Source organism: Tyto alba, unplaced genomic scaffold (genome assembly GCF_018691265.1).
Source record: "Tyto alba isolate M040663 unplaced genomic scaffold, T.alba_DEE_v4.0 Super-Scaffold_13, whole genome shotgun sequence".
Classification (NCBI taxonomy): domain Eukaryota; kingdom Metazoa; phylum Chordata; class Aves; order Strigiformes; family Tytonidae; genus Tyto; species Tyto alba.
This window is the reverse complement of record NW_024881275.1, coordinates 31,622,026-31,644,424: the sequence shown is the minus strand read 5'-3', so window position 1 is coordinate 31,644,424 and position 22,399 is coordinate 31,622,026. Positions and strand designations below refer to the sequence as shown.

The 22,399-nt window shown below is 39.1% G+C and overlaps 1 protein-coding gene across 6 annotated transcripts in view; it reads right to left on the bottom strand.

Annotated features, from left to right (window-relative positions):
• TRPM3 (transient receptor potential cation channel subfamily M member 3) overlaps positions 1-22,399 on the bottom strand; it is a 288,168-nt gene that overhangs the window by 53,128 nt on the left and 212,641 nt on the right. For 4 of the 6 annotated variants that reach the window (XR_004409582.2, XR_004409581.2, XM_033010188.2 and 1 more), the window contains exons 9-15: positions 19,752-19,824; positions 13,278-13,378; positions 11,307-11,441; positions 8,623-8,673; positions 2,308-2,343; positions 2,023-2,163; positions 615-644 (exon numbers count right to left, since the gene is read on the bottom strand). Coding sequence is in view for 4 of the 6 variants with exons in the window: in XM_033010188.2 (XP_032866079.1) it covers positions 615-644; positions 2,023-2,163; positions 2,308-2,343; positions 8,623-8,673; positions 11,307-11,441; positions 13,278-13,378; positions 19,752-19,824 (567 nt within the window). In the remaining 2 variants the exon portion in view is untranslated. The remainder of the gene's footprint in view (positions 1-614; positions 645-2,022; positions 2,164-2,307; positions 2,344-8,622; positions 8,674-11,306; positions 11,442-13,277; positions 13,379-19,751; positions 19,825-22,399) is intronic. The other 2 variants (XM_033010200.2, XM_033010216.2) reach the window with 1 other exon arrangement.

Sequence of the window (22,399 nt, the reverse complement as noted above, 5' to 3'; positions counted from 1 at the left end):
TGTATCCCATGTTTATCCCTTTTTTTCTCCAGGTCTTTGTTATTTCTATTGTCCTTAGCTTCTTTCCCATTTTAGCCTATTGCTTTTATCAGATGAGCTGACTCATTCTGTGCTGTGTCTGTGGACAGCAAAATTAACGTTGTTGTATAAAATAAACAAACAAGAAAACATTACTATCTCCTTGAAGCACCAGGGTAGCCAAAAGTGTCAACAAAACTGATAGAAATTTGGCCCATGTAAAGATTTCTGCATCATTCTCTGCAACTGCTTCATTTCTCTGAACACATTTTAAAGTTATATAGTTATCTGACTGAAATTCTGCTTGGCCTGACAAGGCCTTATTTTGTTTAATCTTCATGAAAAGAAAAGTGATGCATAGAGGGGGCAGAGCCTTTTCTGTTGTCTGTAGCTGGGGTTTTATTAAGAAATGTTTCTTAATCTAAGAAGTAAACAAGTTATCTGGATAAAAATACAATTTGTGTGGCACATTTCTCAAACAAAACTTGAAAATAACTATTGGTGCCTTCATTACAGTGAATTCAAACATTATCTTGATATAGCGTATATTTGTCAAAGAAGGAAAAGACATTTAAGATTTATCACAGGTCGCCTACCTCCATTCCCAACAGTTTCAGGGCTTTTGGCTGTACAAAAAAGTTAGAAAAATGTTATTTCTCCCAGAAGGGTGATGAAAAATTACAACTATATGTGTATATATACATACATACATACATGCGTGTGTAACGTGATGAACATATAATATAGAGTATATAATAAGCAATATACGATATAGATAAAGTATATGTAATGCAATGCAATGTGATATAATATACATATATACATAAATGAAATAATTACATCTATATATATTTAATTCAACCCTTTTTTTGGGGTTGACGCTATTTCACCAAAACATACAACAGAAGACATACATTTGGATTCACATACAAATTAAAGCTGGTTTGGGGCTGTTCTAATGGAAAAGAGATAGAAATTACTCCTAAGACATGAATGCATTTCTCTGGAGTACATCAGTATTTTGTTCATTCCCCTGGCACAATTACTGACTGCTGTGGATCTGCTCAGTATGTTGGTTCGGTATCTATGAAATTGTTACTGAAATGCTTTTCTTGATGGCATGACTAAGTGAAGGAAGTCTCTCTCAGCAGCTACAATTACTATCCTTCCTCTCTAAAGTGAAGAATGGAAGTGTAGAGAAAAAACCAAACCCATTTCAGGTGTTTGGCTGCAACCGTTTCACAGAGCTGTTGCTCTTTATAGCCACTTAGAACAATACTCAGTGGTGTGTATTACTAAAATGTGAACTGAGACAGGAGATGAAAAAGGTAAAAAGAGCTAAAGAAAGAACTACAAATCTTACTGGGAGCAGATGAGCAGAATTTTCTTCACACTGGATTGGGTCTGTGGCATTATGGATGACAATAAATATCCTTTATGTTTTAGGAAGGTAGTAAGCTTACTTTGGATTCACAGTGTTGTAATCTATCAAACACGAAACCCACAAAAATAGTGAATGGTATTTTTGCCATAAGCTCTGCTGGAGCCACATCCAGCCAATAAAGCCCGTACCTTCAAGTCACAATCAAGAAGTTGAGCCATGAGATAGTAAATGTGTCTTCCAAAACACAAGTTTTTTCAAGTCCGACTCAGGTGCCCTATGGTATTACTGGTATAGGTCAAAAGACTTGTCTTTCAAAAGCTGTGGATACGCATAATTACGTATTTTAGAGCCAGAGGAGACTGGTTTGTGTCCTGGTCTCACCAGGGCAGTCGAACCCCATAACTTTTTAATTCAAGTAATAAAAAAATGTAGCTTGTACCAGTGGCTGGCTTGTGGTGCATTATGGTGAAGTAGCTGCTCTGTGCATAATAGAAATGAATCTGTAGACCGAATGGCATGTGCACGTGGATCTCCCCCAGTCTGGAAACATCTAAGAATCTATGGTAATCCCTGCCAGTGCAGGGTGCAGTCATACAGATGGCAAACAACTTGCTCCTTACCCTCTTGGGCCCAAACAAATTGTGGTACAGTGTTCTGAACCGCTTTCGGGTGTAATTGCAGCGATATGCTCCTCCCATCAGGTACTCTATCACCAAACCAATATCAATCAGACTTATCCGATAATCAGGAGGTAAGTTTCCCTGCAATGAAAATAAGAAGGATGGTGTGGGAGGAAAAAATGCTTATTACTGGCACTGCTAATTATACTTCATAACGATGTTAGAATAAAACAAATGATATAGTTAAAAACAGGAATGTATTATTATGCTGGTTAATTAATTCACCTTAAAATAGATCCAACCGAAACCTGGATATTCTCGCTTGGAAAGAAGACATAAGTTAAATAAGAAGGTGAAGAACTTGTTGGAAGTAACAGAAGATAACGTCAGTACACAGTACTCATATTCTTCAGCTGGGAAAACAAGGAACATGACTGCAGAACAAAAAGCATGAGGATCAGCACACTTGAAATGTCAGGCACAGTTGCTGGACACTAGTCCTGCAAGATAGCACCTCTTCTGCACCATCTGTCTCCCACAGCTCTTGTCTTGGCAACTTATGTCTCTGCTGGCATCTCTCTGGACTGCCTCATCCACCCTGCCAAGGCATGGTGTAGTGACATCATGTGATATCATTTGTTCAGACAGAACCAGCTCCTGCATGTGATCTTCCCATCCTGAAGTGTTTCCTTCCCATGTTCCAGGAAAGGAAGAGCAGAGGGGCAAGAGTTATCTACTCTAGAGGGCTTACACAGTGCATGAGTTCTTATTATTATTGCTAGCTAGAAAGAAGGAGAGTCTGTTAGCATTTGTTTTGGGGTTATGTACAATTAAACACATATCTTTGCTTAAATTCCACACTTAGTATGAGGAAAGCATCTCTATGTATGAAAGTAAGTAGGAAAGCTGTAATAAACAAAATATCTGTGGCTAATTCTTTGGGGTTTTGTTCAAGAAGAAAACTACAGGCCTAGCAATTTTCCTAGATGGTCCCTCCTTGAACTCCCAACATATTTTACTGTAAGTCCCTCTAAGCACACTGATCTTGCTACCTAATTTCCTGCAGTGCTAGGGAGATTGACTCCCAAGAGGTGAACTGTGTTTGTGGCAAGGGTCATTAGCAGGATTCTAGAAAGGACGTCTACATACTTGCTCTTCCATCTCTTTTCCTGTCTTACCCTTTGTTAAATATAATATATGTACAATGTTTTCACTGTGCACCTTTTATTTTGAAGAGAAAAAGACTGATAAATACGTCCATGTCTTGTTGCCCTCACGTTGCAAACTCCGTTGCACATATCTTCCTTCTCTTCACTGTCAAACCTGAGAACAGCAACACTTATAAGGTTATGAGTTCTCCGATACTTATGGCTTGCAAAGCTATGAAAGAACGATCTTGATAACAGATTTTCTCTTACTGCATCTGAGTCTGAGTCTGCCTTTGAGTTAACTGGGCATTTCTGTTCTCCAGCCAGCAGGCCAGAACAATTTCAGGGTGGGCTGGCTTCACAGATGTGCTGGTGAGGCACTCCTGGGGGGCTCTGGCGATGGAAGAACAAAACCCCAGTGTGAGCACATCTGCTCTTTTGTTTCCTACTGGGAACCCTCACAAGTAAAACTCTGATCCCAAAACAGGAGGAAAAGGCTAATGGGAAGGGAATGCCCCCAAATGTAAGTTTGCCTCCTTCTCTAAACCACTGCCTCCAAATTGTTTGGACAACAGTTTGTGGTTCAGTGAGCAGTTCCCTACCAGAAAAGAAGGCATGATTCAGCTAACTGTGAATGGGTGTAGAGATGTACACCCAGATGTAGAGATCTCATTAAGAACCCTGTGGATTTACAGAACCTTCTCTGTCCTGTACGTCATTGCGCAAGAGATGTGACTACAAATTAAAGGTGGAAAGAGAGGTAAATGATCCTTCTGTGAACTATAAGCAGTAGCCTTGGAAAAAGAGAAAATTACTCTAGTAAAAAATTAACTTGTATAATCAACATTGAAGAAGGACCAGGAAACTGTAATTGTTAGCTTCAAACTTCTTCACTGCACTGTAATAAAATAATCACATTTTCTGTAATGATATACAGCACGAATTACGGTTAGCCTGTAGCTCTTTTTATGTGATCATCAAAAGAAGGCTAGTAATTCGCACAGAGCAATTTTATGACTGCCATGTCTTGCTGGAAATATCTGCGTGTCTGCAGATATCTGCCTGGCTTCTCTGCGATATTCTTATTAGATTCAGAGCAAAGAAACACTAGTGGAGAGCAGATGGCAACTGGTTCTGCAGAAGAGACAAAATGGATGCAAAAATCATCCTTCCTCTTCTACTTCAGCCAGGAAGAGCAATGCTTATTTCCCTCCCTGCTCACCACTGTACAAATAGAATGCTGAAAGGCTGAGGAAGGAGAGAGAGAGGTAGTGGTGTGGTGTACCACGGCTAGCAATGGGCTGGGATTCAAAGGGACACAAGATCAAGCAAATTTAGCTGCAAAAGTTAAGCTGTCAACTATTTTTCAGTAATATCCCTTAGCATATTCTTTTGCACACTTCCTACTCTTGGCTAGTCTGATGGGCAGGGGAACAACTATGGTTTGCAAGAATGCATATTAGCTTAGTTTATCTGAATTCAGTCATTTTTATTCTGAACTGTTTAAAGAAAAATAATCTAAATCTAAGAATTAATTCATGCTAGATTTTTTGCTTGTTTGTTTATTTGTTTTTCCCTAAAAATGTTCTTCTCTCTTCAGAATGCTTAAGACAGTGACAGTTTTACTAGAACAAGGATGAAGGCATTGACAGAAGTGGGAGTTGTAGCTCCAAGACAGAACTGTAGTTCTTCAATAGACTCCTGATGTCTTAATGTAAGATACTAAAACTGAATGCTTTGATATTATTAAGTGGCAAAAAATACTTATGCAATTAAGAAAGCACAACAGGCATCAGGGTGCTGCAGGTGTTAGAAAGTGTGAGTTTCTTGATATAGTTCTGATTTCTAAAATTTCATAAATGGATTTAGATGAAAAATTTTGAATAGAGTCACTTTAATAAAAGGTGTATCTAAGCCTCCAAGATAATATTGAAACACTTTACTAAAGAAAACTCACAAATTCATAGCAGAAATACGCATTTTATAGACATATACATATGCATGGCTCCATGCTAACACACAATACTTTTCCAAAATGAGCAGTCCAACTAAAGACAATTGGACCATCCTTGTGAGAGGAGTTACACCTGTGACAAAGCATGTGCTGTATCAGCAGACACCTTGAACTACCCTGGCAGCAGTGAGCCTGCTTATAACTGAAGCACAGTGGTGCAAGTGGGCCAGAACCCCTCCAAGAACAGCAAAAATTTGGATGGGCTAATTCTAGTACAGCCAAGGTGGTCAGGAATGACAGAGGAGAAGGTGTGATTTTTGGGTATGATATGTACCCTGGTTAATAATCGACCAAATTTTTAATGTTGGGACAAGCTCTTCAGTGCTAATGCATTATTATCTTCCTGAAGAATCTTCAGCTTTAAACTGTGGCTAATCAATTATAGTATTTTTTCACTTCAAGTTCATTTTTATATTTAGCAGGTACAAAGCCTCTGATTTTGCATGGTGAGGAAAAAATACTACTTTCAAAATTCTGTATATTGTTTGTTGGTTCTCTGGAAAAGTAGACATACAGAGGCAGTCTAAAATAAAGAACTTGGAAAACTTATATCACCCCATTGTGTGGTTAAGGTATATTGGTTATATAAAATTTCTGTAGTAAAGAAAAAATTCATCTGTTGATTTCTACTCGTCTTCACTAGCTAGGTGAGGCAGGGAAGGATTTTTTAAAAACAACCTACAGAGGGCAACCTCCACTTACAGACAGGATGTCAAACACAGTCACTGTTTCTGCCTGCTTAGTCTGGATGGATCGTTTTGTATCGTCTGAAAGGAAGTCAACCCTGTACGTTAAATTCTGTATCCTTGACAGGAGATGTCAAAAAGACCATGAGGTAAGCGAAGCAGACAGACTTGTCCCTGTGCATAGTTGTGCAACTGAAAGGCTCAAAAAGATGAGCACAGTTGTCTCTAAAGCAGAGTCATTAAGAAGTACTTTGTCTTGTTAATATATGCAGAATTTAAGCGAGCTCTGATTACTGTAAATTCTTCAAGATTGTGTCTCCAGGCCTTTACAATATGCTGCCCAGGCTAACAGTCTTCACAGTGATATCTGGAAATCTGAAGAGGAAATAAGTTGTCTTACATGTTTGTGCATCTGTGAGTCTGTAAGCTGCCACAAACAGGATGCAGTCATGTGACCCCCGTTGTTCAAATTCTTTGTTTTATTAAGGAGGTAGGGTGGTCTTTCAAACAAAAAAAATGCCTTCTAGTGATATATATAGCTATGTAATACAATAGCAGTAAAATAAATAATGCTTCTATGATATGTAAGCATCCATTTTCTATTTAAGAATTCACAATGATGGATGCAGATGTAAATAACTTTTTATAGTATACACCCTTTTAAATAGTGAAGGTATTAAAATTGGGATGTATGCATAAAAAGCACAAATTATGCATATCCTTTAAGCATTGTCTCAAGGTGACATACTACATTTTTTGTATTTATATTATAGATACCTTAATTAAATCTGAGAGCTCCAGTATCTGGCATCAAAGTATGTATAAACTCAAAAAATGAGCACCAGCAGTGTGGTCTGTTTTTTGTTCACGGTGGGCCACTTAGCTGTTAGATAGTGATGTCCACTAAGAAGTTATTTCCAAGGAGGTATTTTCATTTAAACTGTTGCCAGACCTGCTGTTTGATTTACAGCTTTGTTGACTGGTATGGGATCTGCTCAGATGGCGGGGCTATGGTGAGCTGTCACGTTTCTCCAAGCAAACTGTGGTTGTTCCTCGTCACTTACAAAATGAGAAGTACAGCCCCAGAGATGCAGTTTTCTGATGAAGGTGCTAGATGTTTACACGAGGCTGCCTAGTAAGAATACACATTGACTTCATCTAGTGGGAATTACTGGAGGCTTTAGATATGGACAGCAGAAGGAAAGATGAATTTTTGGAAAAATGACCATCACCTAACATTTAGCAACCGCTGTGGAACAAATAAGGTCATTAAATATAGCATAAGTTTATTTAATGCCAATGCCTATGAATATATACCTATGAGTATCAATCATCTTTGCCTACGTTGATGCATTTTTTGAAGAGCTAATTTAAAAGTACCTCTTTTATTAGGGACTCAGAAAAAGATATTATTTAGTCACTCAACATAGAAATTGCTATGCCTTTGAAGGAGGACTTGGAAAGGTGATGCTGGGGGAGAAAATGAGTTTGAAAATTAATACATTTTAAAGTAAGAAGACAGAAGAATCTTGTTTCAAACTCTTATAGACACGTAAATAATGGCACATTTAGTAAAAAACATATTCTGGTAACTTGGACTTCAAGAGAAGTAGCCAGTCAAAGACCATTCTAGCTTTAGTCTCCCATCCAAGGGGATTTGTGCATATGAACAGCTTCAGTTTCTTCTGTAGGCATTTCATTCTTTCTGCTGGTCACTTAATGTACTATATGTAATTGAACAATGATGCCATGTAACACACTAACTAGAGAAACCACCAGAACCTCCCTAAACATAACTACTGAGTATTCTGTAGCTTTATTTAACGGGATGATATATGCAGCATTGCAACTCCTGTCACCTAGCTGTCTTCAGTTCTGTCTAGCTGTCAGAGACAGAAGAAGCCACCAAAATCTGTGGTCTTGCAAAAAAATCTCCATTCCTTTTTTGATCTTTTATCTAGTCTCATGTGCAGAAATCTCCTTTCTCAAGAATGCTGCCCTTGAGGTCCAATTTATGTAATGTGCAAGGCTGTAATCTGCACATGCTTTGGGAGAATATTCAAGCTGATGAGGTCAGTTGCAGACTCAATCTCCTTACTTGATCCATATAGTTAGAGTATAAGGGATTTTAATTCACTGCTGCTGCTGTAACACTTTTAATCCCAAACACATTGCTGAAGGTATTTGGTATCTCCTTCCTCTCACTACACCTTTATGTGTTTCTGTTCTGACCTCCTAATGGTCCTTACAATTCAAGATGTTTGAAATTAACTTGATAAAGGGGCAGGGGGAAGTTGCACAACTTCTTTTTCTGTATTTCTGCTGAGGAAGATGGCTACAGCATAGCACACAACACAGAACAAGAAACTGTTTCAACAAACTAGGATTTAACACAAGGATAAGGGCTATTTTACAGGCTCAGAAGTACACTAACAACATGGAAATTAGCTCTGACAATAGTTGCAGGTATGGAAAAATACAGATAACAGCATAAATCCACAGGGTATGTAAGAGCCTACAATTATGCTGGCAGAAGCACTATTACCCAAGCACCTAAAACCACAGAGAAATCAAGCCAAATAACTTGCTAATTGTGCAAAAAGTTCATATTCGGTACATACAAACAGAACATTCTGTAATGGCAGGGGAAGGAGGAGGCTCTAACTGACAGCTCATGCAAAACAGAGATTGTATCTAGCTACAAAAAGCAATCATAGCATTATCTCTGACCTACCGTCTATTGGACTCTTACCTTTTTGACATCCCTGACTAGATGATAGAGAGTGTTGGATGGTCCATGTCTCTGCAAGGGACAAATAAAGAAGAATAAAATAGTTTTGCATTGTCCAAAGACCTGCAAGGTGTAAATGCTGAAATGGCTTTCTCATCTTAGTAGTTTAAAAATCAGGCAACTGGGAGCACTTCGATTGTACAATGTTACCAATTAAAAAAAAAAAAAAAAAGAAAATCAATTATAAGAGCAGTATTTCACCTGACTTCTCTTTTGTATTTTTGTTTCAGTAAGAAAACCACAAGAACTGCCATACTGGATAAAACTAAGGTCCTGTATACCACATTAGGCTCCTGGCTTAGGCAAAGCAGGAGCCCAGCACAACTTGCACAGCCTCTAGGAGAGAGTAGAAAGGAAAACAGCTGCTTAAGTGTCAGCCTTCCTGCACTCAGAATTTCCACTTCCACCACTGGTGACTCAGAGAGCCCCCGAGCCCAACACGGCAACTAGGCTGTCTCGCCTGAAAGCCACTAACAGCATGCACAGTCTGTGAATTTGTCCAATCTTCTTTTGACTCCACCTGACATACAAAACATTCTGCAGCAGATTCCCACAATTTCGGTTAAATGTTATGTGGAGAAGGACTTTATTTTCTGCTGTGTTTTTCACTGTTGTTGATATTTAAAAGAGAACTTTTTGGGCGGTCTCTTTGGCTGTAACTGATGATAGATGAGACTACTGCATATGTGCAGAGTCAGCATTTCCATACATATATATTGCTTTACACTTGCCAACACTTAATTTTATGCAACCCCATTGCTGAGCATGATGAGAGTTCCCTGTGATTCTTCATATGCTTCAGATTTGCCTACCCTGAGTGATGCTAAATCACCTGCAAACATTGTTTGTTCAGTAATTACTATTTTTCAGATCATCTCTAATCAGACTGAACAGCAGTGGTCCCAGGACAGGGTCTTGGATAACCCTGGTCATAATGACCTTCTGTGGTGAGAACAGACTATATATTCCTCCTTTCTGTTTTCTATCCTTTATCTTCTATGCCACGACAGCTAAATTTCTTTAATAACCTTTGAGGTTTTCAAATACGGTCAAGCAGGTTTTGCAAAAGCAGATGGACCAAATGAAACATCTTTATTCTCCTACATGTTGACTTCAGAAATGTGAATAGATTTTAAAGGCTTAACTCTTTGCTACAGAAGCTGGGTAAACTGTCTTGACATAAAATTGATGCCCTTGTCTATTAATTATATACTTTATTGCATTTTTACAAATTTGTCATGGCAGAAGTCAGATTCACTGGTTTGTAGCTTCCCAGGTCACTTTCAGGGATCATGTTGAAATTTTGTATTTTTTAACTGGCCTTGTAATTTTTCTGGTGCTAAGGCTATTATGGATGCATTAAGTCATATATCATAATTAGTAGTTTAGGCATTTTACAGCCTGGGTCTTTTGGAACTCTTGCAAGAATAATTCATGGTCATTTCTATAGCTCACAATATATTTGTTCAAAAAGGCCTTCTTTTAACTGTAGAACTGAAGACTTCCCTCAAACTTGCCCCCTGTAAAAACTGGCTTTTGTACAAGAACTATAATGCTTATCTCTGTAGCAAGAAATCTCATAGGCTTTCTGTTCTTAATACATAGATGCTAGTTGACAGACAAAATCTAAACTGATCAAAGATCAGATGGGAATCTGTCTCAAGGGTGGCATGGATACCCGTTCCTCTATATTTTGAACAAATTTAATTAATTCTTTTCATATTTGATATTTTTGAAAGATTGACTTCTGGTTATCTGGTTCAGTGTGAAACGTCTCTGGATAACAGCCCAGTGTGGCATCTCATGATGGCAGGGCTTTGAAAAGTACTGGTACAAACTCCATGTTTTGCAAAGGGCTATGTACTGTATTGTAACCTCCCGCCAACAGACAGAACCAGCAATCCTAAGAATTAAACAATGCTTTAAGATTTTTTTGATACCACTTAAGCAATTTGACTTACTGGTTTCTCACAGTTGGCAATAATGATGTGAATGCTGGAATGTGTTTTCCAGTTGAGAACTCAGAAGAAATTTGAACCTGTGCAATTTTATGTTCGCTTTAAGGGCAAAGATATAAAACTTGTGAACAGGCTTTTAGAATTCAAAACTATCATTTTTGGAAATTTCAGTGAGGACATGGGGAAGTCCTTCACTGTGATAGACCTCCTGAAATAATGAATTTCACCTTTAGATTCAGAATTCTATCCCAAGAAGTTTGCTTCTATTTGTTTTCTAGTGGCTGAGTTTGATTAACAGTTGCAAGATTTTTCTGAAACCATAAGGGCTCATATTGTCAGCAGTCATATATCAACATCCTACAGGTCCTAATTTGCCACTTACTGTCTTCCAGATAGTGCCATCTGCCTAAATCTCAGGTCTATCATATTGGAATTACAAGGACCAGAAATCAACTGGTTCTGTGTGGGGCTTAATCTATGTTTTAAAAAATCCGTACAGCATATTAGGTGGGAAAGACACAGCATGCTCCATTATATGAGAGACAAAGCTAAAAGACAGTGTGGACTTCTAACATGGAACATTGCTGCAGCAGGTGTTGGCTGCCTTGGGCATCATCATGTCGTAATATGAGTGGGAGCTACAACAATGAATACAGAGATAGAAAATTAGCCTTAGGCTGGCCCTACCGTGTTGTACAATTCCTCTAGCCGGGAGATGGTGAGAAAACGATGCATGCTTACTCCATTTTCTATGAGTAATTTCACAAAATCCACTCTGTCCAACACTAGTGCATCCAGCATTGCTTGCTCAAGGGAGCCCACCTGCAAAGCAAGCAATTAATTCAGGCTGTTCCTGGGTGTTGCAGATTGTATCCGCCTCGTCCGGTCATCCTGGCACAAGCAGGGAATCCTGACAAAATTCTGAGGGTTGCTTGGCTAATCTTAAAATGAGATAATCACAGTTTTAGTCTATATTGGTTTCTCTGATTCAGGTCAGTATTTCAAAAATGAGTATCAGAGTGTTAAGATTAAGGTAGTCCAGGAAATCCAGATTAGGGTCATGGAAATGGAACCCAGGAAACTGATGACCACACCTCCACACTATTCACCATCTCATTATTATGTGGTTTTTTTTTTTCTGCTTTCTTGACAAACATTTTATTTATATTGGGTATATTTGTTATGTGCACACACACACTAACTTTAATTCTGACTTTACTAGTTTTTTCCTCTGTTCATGTTGTAGAAACTCAGGGAAACTTTGACATCCATGAAGCAGAAATATCTTAACAATTAGCATTTCTTTGAAGGGCCAAATGCAAGAAGTCTTCTCTTGCAAAATCTCTCCTTTTCTATCTTTTGCAGACTGGGGAGAGTTAGAAGGATGAGAAATTATCTCATACGTCCAGCTTTGAGCTTGCAAAATTATTGTATCTTGCAGCTTTTATGCAAATTTTTGCTATGGTGTGGTGAAGGAGTGATAATGATAAGGACAGTTTTGTACCATTAAAATCTCTCCTATATTTTGATGCATACTTGTACCCAATACTGAAGATAAGTAGTCCTGTTCATGACTGAAAAGGCAAGGATTTTTGAGACTAGCTTTAAGGGGCAGCAAGCTCCAGAAACTACATTTAAAACAAGGATATTAAACCAGAAGCTTTTTCCTTTTGTTATATTTTTTCCATGGGGTGTTGTAAATGCTCATGTAATGACAGCATACGAAATTTTCAAGACAGTGACAAAACAAGTGTCACAGTAATGAATACTGTGATCCAACTAAACCTTCTGAATGAAGATATGGTGGGCTTTAAGGAGCTACAGGTAGAGATAGAGTCCTTCTGTTTTTTTTCTGGGTGACTTCAACCACTGTAAAAACCGCATCCCAACCTGGGAATTGACTACTCCTCTGCCCCATGCAGTGTTTCATAACCTCTCTATTTACAGCCCTTCCACTTCTGCAGAGGAGCTTTGCCCACGGTGCTCCCGAGGGGAATGGTGTTGGCCAGGGAGCTGGTTCCCCAGGAGCTGGTCCCCAGGGAGCTTGTCCCCACAGCTGGCAACTGGAGCGTAGGACGGGGTGGACACGGGGCAGGCAGGCTGATGCAGAACAGCACTGGGCTTTAACGCCAGCTCAGGTTTGTAGCCACAGAACTTCTGTGGTAACATTGCTGATCAGCTCTCATGGTCCACTTGATGACCTCCAACATTTATGCAGCACATTTTTGATGTCCAGTCATCATCAAATTCAGTATTTGCATATAAAGACATACTGCTTGAAGAGCAAAAAGAAGTTTAGCCTTTCCTTTAATTTATAGCCTAACATTGTAACATGGCTGTAAACAGATACTTGTTTTTCTCAGCTTGAAGAATCATTGCTGGATAGTGTAAATGTGTTGCTTCCCATTTCTTTAAAGGTGTGGTCTCTCAGTGTTAAGGCATCGCTAGATGTCACCATTTCCTTGAACAAGCGGACATATTAGCATCTTTATAACCGTGCCTGCCTTCAGTAGCTGTGAATGGGAACTTTGTGTTCAGCTGGGAGCATGACTCAGTATATCTTAAACTGTGTTGAAACCACCGCTGCCAACAGAATGGATTTAATGTTGTGTGGGGTTTAAAGTGTTTTCAGTAGAAGATGCTGTATATATACTGTACCGGCCACTGTTGCCCGTAAATAAAGATCTGACTGCGGGCGATGTCTACTCTGTTCCAGGCTAATGCCAGGCTCAGCTGGTCGGGAGCAGATGCGTTAGCTCCTGTGTATACAGACAGGGGTGCAGGGAGAAGAGGAGGAGAAAAAACCAACAAGACATACTTTAGACTCAGTCAACAGACCACCAAGTTAATTCCTCTTTGTCAGAAGTCTCACAGATGTCCATGTCATTTCTGCAACTGATGTCATATTAAAACAAAACCAGACCTTCCATTGTCCCCATAATAAAATACTGTTTCTTGAATGTGAATCTGTGGTTCACAGATTGCCTCATAAACAAAATTATTTACTCACATCCCCCTTGAAAAATACAGTAGGTACACATGATATTGGCATATGCAACTTGCAGTGGAGTGAACTGGTTTTCCTCCTCTTGGCCAGGAAGCAAGAGAAGAGCCAGGAGTGATACTGATCCAGCTGCAGGAATATGCACACACACACGTATGTGCACAAGTGCACACACACACACACACACACACACACACACGTGCATCTAGCATTTACATGCAGGTTCATCTCACCCAGTTCCCACTGATTTTGACAGTTGCGCATTTCATACACATCTTTTATGCATTCCCATCTGATAAGGTGGGGATTATGAACAAGTGTGGGAATTGCTCCTCCATCTACTTGTACTAAGGGGTCCTGGTGGGACAGATTTCCCTTCACACATGTAATATTCATGTGAGAAAGCAAGCCGTAAAGGTGGTGTCAAAGTATAATATATCCAAATTAAATAAGAAAATATGCAGATGTAAGATGGGTTGGGAGATATTTGGTTTTTGGAAGGAAGAGTGTTTTTCCCTGTAGTTTTACTGGACACTGTGGGACATTCGTGCCCTGCTGTGTCTTTTTAATATTCCACTAAGGATTTCATGCTTATTAGCTGATTTGTAATAATAAAACAGTATTTGTGCTTCAGTGTCACAGGGAGAACTGGCCTGAATGAACTGATCAACCAAATAAATAAAGGGCCCTTTGACTTTTAACTACAAAGCTGCTTGAAGTGATCAGGTGATTGAAAAAAAGCTCATTTTGTAAAGGCCCATGCCTCCATTGTTTCCTTGTCTTTATTAATTCTTATTCTGATATCATGAAGTGAGGAAAAACAAGAGCTTTTAATTACTTCAAAACATTTCTGTCCCATGTCAGTACTATTCAAAATCATGCACTGTTCCAGCTGAAAGTGGACTCTGAAGTTGGAGGCACAGGAAACATACAGTGTAACATGCGGGCTGCTGAAATTCTCTGTGAAGGATCAGTTCAGCAGACCTTTGGGAAGCTTAGCCTAGAGTTTAATTACATAACTCTTAATTTTGCAATCAGTTCACTGTCATGAAACTTCACCAAATACTTGGCACTATCTAGAGCAATTATCTGGGAGATGGTGAACTATAGATCATCCAGATCACTTTCAATTTATTATGGAAATGAGCTCTGATAAAAAGATAGATGATACAGAAGCAGAATGATAGTAAGAAATGAAGAAAAGAAAAAAAACAGTAAAAGACCCTTCTGTGATGAAGAAGTAACAGTACCACTCCTTTGCATGAAATGCAGCTTCTCTTTGCTATATACTATGACACAGACAAAAGCTCTTACAAGACACCTTATGGGGGATGCCAACAACATCCGAACCTTTCTGAGTTTCTTACACAAGCAACATGTAGCATTCAAGTACAGAAAATATGTACCTTTGGGAAGGGCAGAAATGTCTCTAGATTCACATATAAAACCAGAAAAAAAACTACCTGCAGTGGTCATGATATTATACAGAGAGCAAGTAAGGCTCTCTCCCTTTCTGAAGCAAACAACAAATCCTCTCAAAATGTCATTGGATCTTCTCCTTCCCATCCATGTGCCTGCAGGAGAAGCAAGAGCTCTGGCAGGTGCTCAGGCAAGCTCTCCTGTCAGCAGGGGATGCAGCACATGAGTGAACTCCAAAACCCAGGAGCAGTGATGGTGATCCCGCAGTCTGGCACCAGTTTGCACACTTGATGAGGGAGCTCCACCTCCTGACATTCCTAAACGGACTCCAGCCCACAGTCCGGTTAGCCAGGGCTGCAGCCCAGTTAGAAAACATTCTGGATCGCGCAGATCAGATGGACTTGGGAAAGGAAGTAGGCTACTTACATTGCCACCACTTCAGCCAAATTCAGGCCAAATCATAGAGACTCCAGGCAAATACTTTCTTTCCCCTATCAGGGAGACTTCTCCAGTTTGGGTTGGGTGACCTAGCATTCATAGGCCTTTTTGTGCTTTAGGAAGGACCCAGCTTCTGGATGAACACAAGGCCTTCTGGTGCATCTGATCACACGAAAGAGCAACTGGCAGAGACATGAGGCAGTGGCTGCATCTCCAGAAAGGCCCCCAAGCCCAGCAGTTCAACAGAATTGTCTTCTCTGAGCATGCTTATTGCTCCAAATACTGAGCAGAGGGTAAAGCAAGCCATGTCTTACGCTGTCTTCTGTTTCGGCAGCTTTTAGGTGAAAGGGTTGCGTTTCCACTGCATTTGCTACAAGCATCTTCCTGGCATTAGCAAATCAATTGACAATAACAAAGTTGATAGCAACAACATCTATAAGGGCAGCAACCAGATATCTGGCCTAAGTCTGAAATCCTTCTGTGTCAGTGATTTCATGGTTGGCAGACCATCACACTGTCTTCCAGGACCAACTCATACTACGTGATGGCTGTTCAGTGAGCATGAATCATGACTTATTCACAGGCTTGAAAGTATGCAGACATCAGATCTGCATTAGCCTAACATGGCTTATCTCAGAGGGTTACATGGCAGTAGTATTACAGTATGCAGATATCACACAGCACCTCTGTCCCAGTGTTAACAATCGTACTGGGAAGTATTCTGGAGCACCAGATGAATCATGGCTGGTGCTGCTAGTGTGTGTCAGACATTGCAACAGCTTTGTGAACTAGGATCTTTGAGGTCATTTCAAAATTATTATGTTTTAGAACATATCCATATGTTGTCTTTAACTTCCCTGTCACATGCCTTCTGCTTAATTAGCAGCTGCAAAAGGACAAAACTCATCACTACTTGAGTTCCAACTGTTCCAGTTAACAGACCACAAACAGTTAAACTGTATCAATAAATTTACTTGCTACAAATTCATGCAAATGGAAACTTACTTCCCACATTTGCATGTCTCTCCAAATTAAAAAAAAAAAAAAAAGGAACTCACAAGCCATATGCTGTTGTGACATCCATGCAATGTAAATTGATAACCAGTTTGGATGCCATTCTCTAGTTTATTGGAGATTACTTCCAAGAAAGATAGATCTCATGACAAGATTAAAGAAGTGACTCATGAAAACAAACAAGAAAATAATCTCTCATATTCAGTGCAGGGTTTGGGGTTTGTGGAATATCCCGTCCAGGAGAGTTTCTGCATTGGCAGTGTGCCTGATGTGGGTTTAAAAAGAGACCAGCTCATTGCAAAGTTTACACAGCAAGCAAGAAATGATATTTTGTGTTTCCCAGTCCTTGTCCTCCTTCTATTCCTTGAACAAATTACTCACACCAGACTGGGACTGTTAATTAGCTACTATACACCTTGAATACTGGCAAGCAAGAACTGCATAATCCTCAATAGTGAGACTGAGAAAAAGTAGCCAATAATCACTTACCGGTTTCATACTTTTCTCTGTCCCCTTATCACACAGTGCTGAAGAAGTGAAAGAGATTAATTCCTGAATCGAAATTTATGAATTTCAAGATAACTCAGACCATCTTCAAATATGCTTATTAGTAAATCAGTAGACAAGTGGTTCAGCATTGCTACCTTAGATTTCTTGACTGGATGAAAAATGCAACTATTGATAAGCCTGATGGAGTATATTTACAGAAAGGCAGTATTTCTTCCAGGGTGGGCCATAACCGATACACAAAGATATGGTATGACTAAGGACAACTGACTTGCCTGAGACAAGATATCTCATCTTTGTACACACTGATTAAAAAATTATATGGATTTTCATTCCCTGTGATCAGAAAGCCCAGATTAACAAGAAGCATCTGATAAATCTAATTTTCATTGAGTACCTTCATAATCAGAAAGTGCTGAGGAGCAGGGAAGATGAGATGAAGTTTTAGTTGCTCTGTGTCTTGAGCAAGACAAAAGTGCTGCTGCCATCAGCAGATTAATAAGATTGTCAGGCAAGCATGACAGGAGATGTCAAAATTACTTACACAGATCCAGGCACCTTCTTATCTAACAGAAGTTCACTACAGTGTCTTGCACTACTATTATGAAGAGGGAAGGCAATTTATTTTACTAAGGAGATGACAGGACCAATTAGGCACTTGCAAAATGGATATTCCAGATCAGAGAGGACTACTCATATACCCAGACTGCAACCATAGTACAGTTGCTCATGTAAATACTGCAAAAGAACTTTTCAAACAGAAAATAATCCCTCCCAGGCCCATGATTTATTTTCTTCAGCTTCCAAGAGGCAGTTTTCAAGATGGTAAAAGACTCAAGGGATCTATTTGGGGATTCAAACCTTGAAAACACACCTAGAAAAAGTGGAGTCACAACTTTAAGACAATCTGTATCTTACTAATAGAAATCAAGAGCAGTAGTTTCAGTGATTAAGAACAAATGTGAAGAGAATAAGATTATGAAGGATCCAGTAATATTTAAGTCAGAAGTGAAATCTGCAATTGCATTATTTCCTAAGGATAGAAAGGAGGAATTTGGTGATGGATGCAATTATTGTTTCTTGTTTTGAATCAATTTATTTTTCCTTTCTTCACCTTGATTTATATTGTTTCTGTGTGAAGATGTCCAAAATGCCTTGAGATTTAATTATGCAGATGGCTAAAAACTGTTACCCCAGGGTAGTGGCAAAATAGACAAGCTACCTGCAGGACAAACAACTGGTATCTTGATCAAAATGAGTGGAAGTGGAGAAAGCAATACTATAGAAGCCTACAGAAACAAAAGCTACTGGAGCAAAATAATTCCAGCTCATTTCCTTGGCTGGTAGTTACAAGCTTGCAGTCATACTTTTGAAGTGGCCAGTGCTTGTTTACTCCTCTTGTTCATACCTTTGTTTAAAATGTTTGAAGTAACATTTCTGAAATAGGATTAATGGTTGTGTAGAAGGTAAAATATTGTTTTACTTGGTTAGGTGAAAGTTACTCTGGCCTTCTCCCCTTTCTCTTCATACAGATTTTGTGAATCTGCACAGGAAGAAACTGAGAAGAAAACTGAGCCCTGGAACGATCAAGAATAATTCCCATTACATTTTGATTTACCCAGTAAATCTATTATTTTTTTTCATTATGACTCAAATTCAGGTCTGCCACAAGGCGTTATGTACTCTCTCATTCATGTGTGGGGGTGGCAATAGCACAACAACAACTGGTAAAGCGCCCCATGAAGTATAAATTTCCTGTCACCTTTGGAAGTCCATTCCCTAATGTTTCTCATATTGCTCTTTAAAATTGTTTAGTATGTCCTATTCTCTATTTTTAAAATCAGTATGGCCTGTACTACATAGCACAAAACAGTCCAGACAGCAGTGAGATGACCATGGTGATTGATATATGCAATTTGTGAAAATCCCATTTGGGGAAATACCATACAAATAGAGTGCTAGCCCCTCCCAGCCCTTGCTAGGATGAGTAATCCTTCACCAGGTAAGTACATGTTCTTCAGAGCCTTTAAAATCTCACGTGTTTCTGCATTTGCAAGCAGTTATCAAATTACCTGGTAGTATAATATTTTGAAGGGAGCCAAGCTAAACGGTGTAAGTATCTGCAAGATCAGCGTTTATAACAAATTGCAGCAACAGCAGATGTAAGACAATCTTTTAAGATCATAAATGTAACATGTAATGGCTTAGAAAGGTTTAGCAACCTGCGAAGTTTAAGGTTAAAACCCCTACCACCCCAATCGCTGAGTTCTTACCTCCACCAGTGGAGACTGGAAGGAATCCCACACAGTTCCCGGACTTTCCTAGGATATCTACAAATAACCTTTTACTTTGATAATAGTACAAGTTTTGCCTAAAGGGAGATAACATCCTTCTGGATGTTCTACTAGCCACCAAGGCAGTCTAAGTTTGAAAAGTTCTTTAGCTATCTGGTGAATACTAATCTTCTCAGGTAACCAGTGGGAGGGTCAACACTGATGTTTCTTGTGACACATTAGCAATTGTGGGTGGAGAATAAAAATTCACAAAGGAAAACCAGTAGCTATTTAAACATTAAAGAAAGAGCTGGATTAGTATAAGGCAGTTAAAGCAAAAAGTATACTTCAATTTCATGTTGTAAATTTACTGTCTCAATAAGGTAGATATTGCCAATAAATGCAGGTTTCAGCACAGCAGACTCCGTTAATCCATTTGTATTGATACAGACTCACTGTGGAGTGAAACTCCATTACCTTTTAGTAATGCTGTTAGGATAGCTAAATCAATATCTTGGTGTCCTTCTGATCCCATGCGAAACACTGTGATCTGAAATGTTAAAAGACAATACCATTATTGAAACCAGGGTAATTTTTTAAAAAAGAAATTGAATCAGGGCAGCATCATTTGCATCTCAAAATGTTCTGATGACTACAAGATGATCTTACTTTATACATTTTATGAGAAGCCTATTAGGTAGGATTAACTCACAGTATTTTTTTGTGAGATAGAATTTGCTAAAGATGGAATCTGTATTAATAAGAAACGTCTTCAGTGATAATTCCAGGGTGAAATTAGAGATGAGGGAAAACTCTAGAACTAGAGTAACATTAGATTTAATGTTCCCAATACATTAGTAGGAGGAATTAGGTGTATTATAGGTTGTGGACCTAATTTATGGCATATGGCATTGAATAAGTATTTTTGACTGAAATTAGCAACCCATTCAAACTCATGATTTTATACATCAGAAAGTTAGATAAATAACCAAAGAATTAGGCTTCTAACAGGTCCAGAAACATCTTTAGGTATGTGTGGTCAGTGAGCTATCACTATAAGATATAAACTTTGAGGCAGAGAGGTGAGATACACAATTCATAAAGAATAAGAATGAATATAGTGGGGCTGTTCTTTCCAGCCAGTTTCACTCTTGGTTAAGACTGCACTGAAACATACAGAAGTGTAAAACCCCTCCTTTTGTTGCCATGGCAATAGCTGTTCTTGGGCCTATGCTTCTTGTGAAGCAACTGAGACTGCATCTTTTTATTAGTGCCTTTCCTTTACTAATGAAACCTATTTCATAATTATGAACCGAATACCTGTTATCTGTTTTTCTCTTTCCTTTTGCCAGTATGGACTGCCTCATTTTTTTTTTTTTTTAACTGATAATTAGGATTTGTGTGAACATATTTTACACTCATATTCAGCATCATATATTGTCCCCACATTCACAGATTCCTACTCATACAGCACCACTGAGCTGCAGCAACATCTGGGATAGAGGTCAGTAAACATCAGGGCACAAAGAACAGTGTACCATGACGGGGAAAGGAGATACGTTAAGTGGTCAAGGCTATGGCAACACTTTGGTGACAAGCTTCATTTTGCCAGCTGAAATAGCCCTGCGGAGTGTAGCCCCATATACAGCACCTATTCTACTTACACTTGACCCTAGACCTCTAGGGAGCTCAAAGGGAGGTAAGAGACTTTGGCATCAGTGAGAGTAGCACAGCATGTTAGAGACTGAAACAGCAAACTGGATGAAATAATAGGAAACTGGCTTAGCTTGATTAGTCAATTGATTTAGATGATGTCTAAAACAATTAATGTGACAAAGCACTTATGTTAGGTGTCATCCCCAGCTGAAGTAGACTGTTTTCAAATTAGACTTAGTTTGACTCTTCCAAGTGTTCCTGAGACAATCATAAATATTGCAAATGATACTTCAACAATCTATTTTCTCTCTCCCCTTGAAATCTACAGATGTTTCTGGTGAACCACTTGATGTCTATCCTCATATCACAGCTTTTAGAATAGAATAGAATAGAATAGAATAGAATAGAATAGAATAGAATAGAATAGAATAGAATAGAATAGAATAGAATAGAATAGAATAGAATAGAATAGAATAGAATAGAATAGAATAGAATAGAATGGAATGGAATGGAATGGGATGGAATGGAATGGAATGGAACGGAATGGAACGGAATAGAATAGAATAGAATAGAATAGAATAGAATAGAATAGAATAGAATAGAATAGAATAGAATAGTTCCAGTTGGAAGGAACCTACGATGAACTTCTAGTCCAACTGATTGACCACTTCAGGGCTGATCAAAAGTTAAAGCATATTATTGAGAGCATTGTCCAAATGCCTCTTAAAGACTAACAAGCATGGGGCATCAACCACCTCTCTAGGAAGCCTGTTCCATGTTTTGATGACTCTCTCGGTAAAGAAGTGTTTCCTGATGTTTTTCCTAATATTTTTCTTATCTCCTCAACGACTGGCAAGGAAACTTTCCCTGCAGTGCAGGCAGTCTGCTCCTCTGATCTTTAGAACACAGGTAATGCGGGAAGAAATACATACTTCCCACCTCAGAACACAGTGAAAATGCGAGTGGATGAGATCAGTCCCATTACTGTACATGCTCATGATATGCTTCTCATGCCACAGATGACAAACTGTGCCACTGAGTCTAGCAGCCAGGCAGGTGGGTCAGAAAGCAGAAGGAAGAGAAAGCCTTCCTCTCTTATCCAGCAGGAAAGAGGAACATCTCCCTTTTCATGGGCAGCTCCGGCAGGTGCTGACAATAGATGGGTGAATACAGTGTTGCCACGTCACTCTTTGCAATTTCCTATACAATTTTTGCCTCCATAGCACTGGAGGGAAGTGTGGCAGCCTGGCAAGCAGATCAGCTAATGCTGGGAATGTCTTGCTTGCCCCACTGTGCTTGGTGGCACTACCAGACGGCAAAATGCTCTTCTCCTTTGAGGACAAAGGTGAAGCAGTCTGAACACTGGGGACTGAAAATACTGAACAACAGGAGTTCAGTGGAAGAACAAACTACATCTCAAACTAAACACATGCTCAGTGAACTCTCAGTTTAATTAAAAGGCATCATAT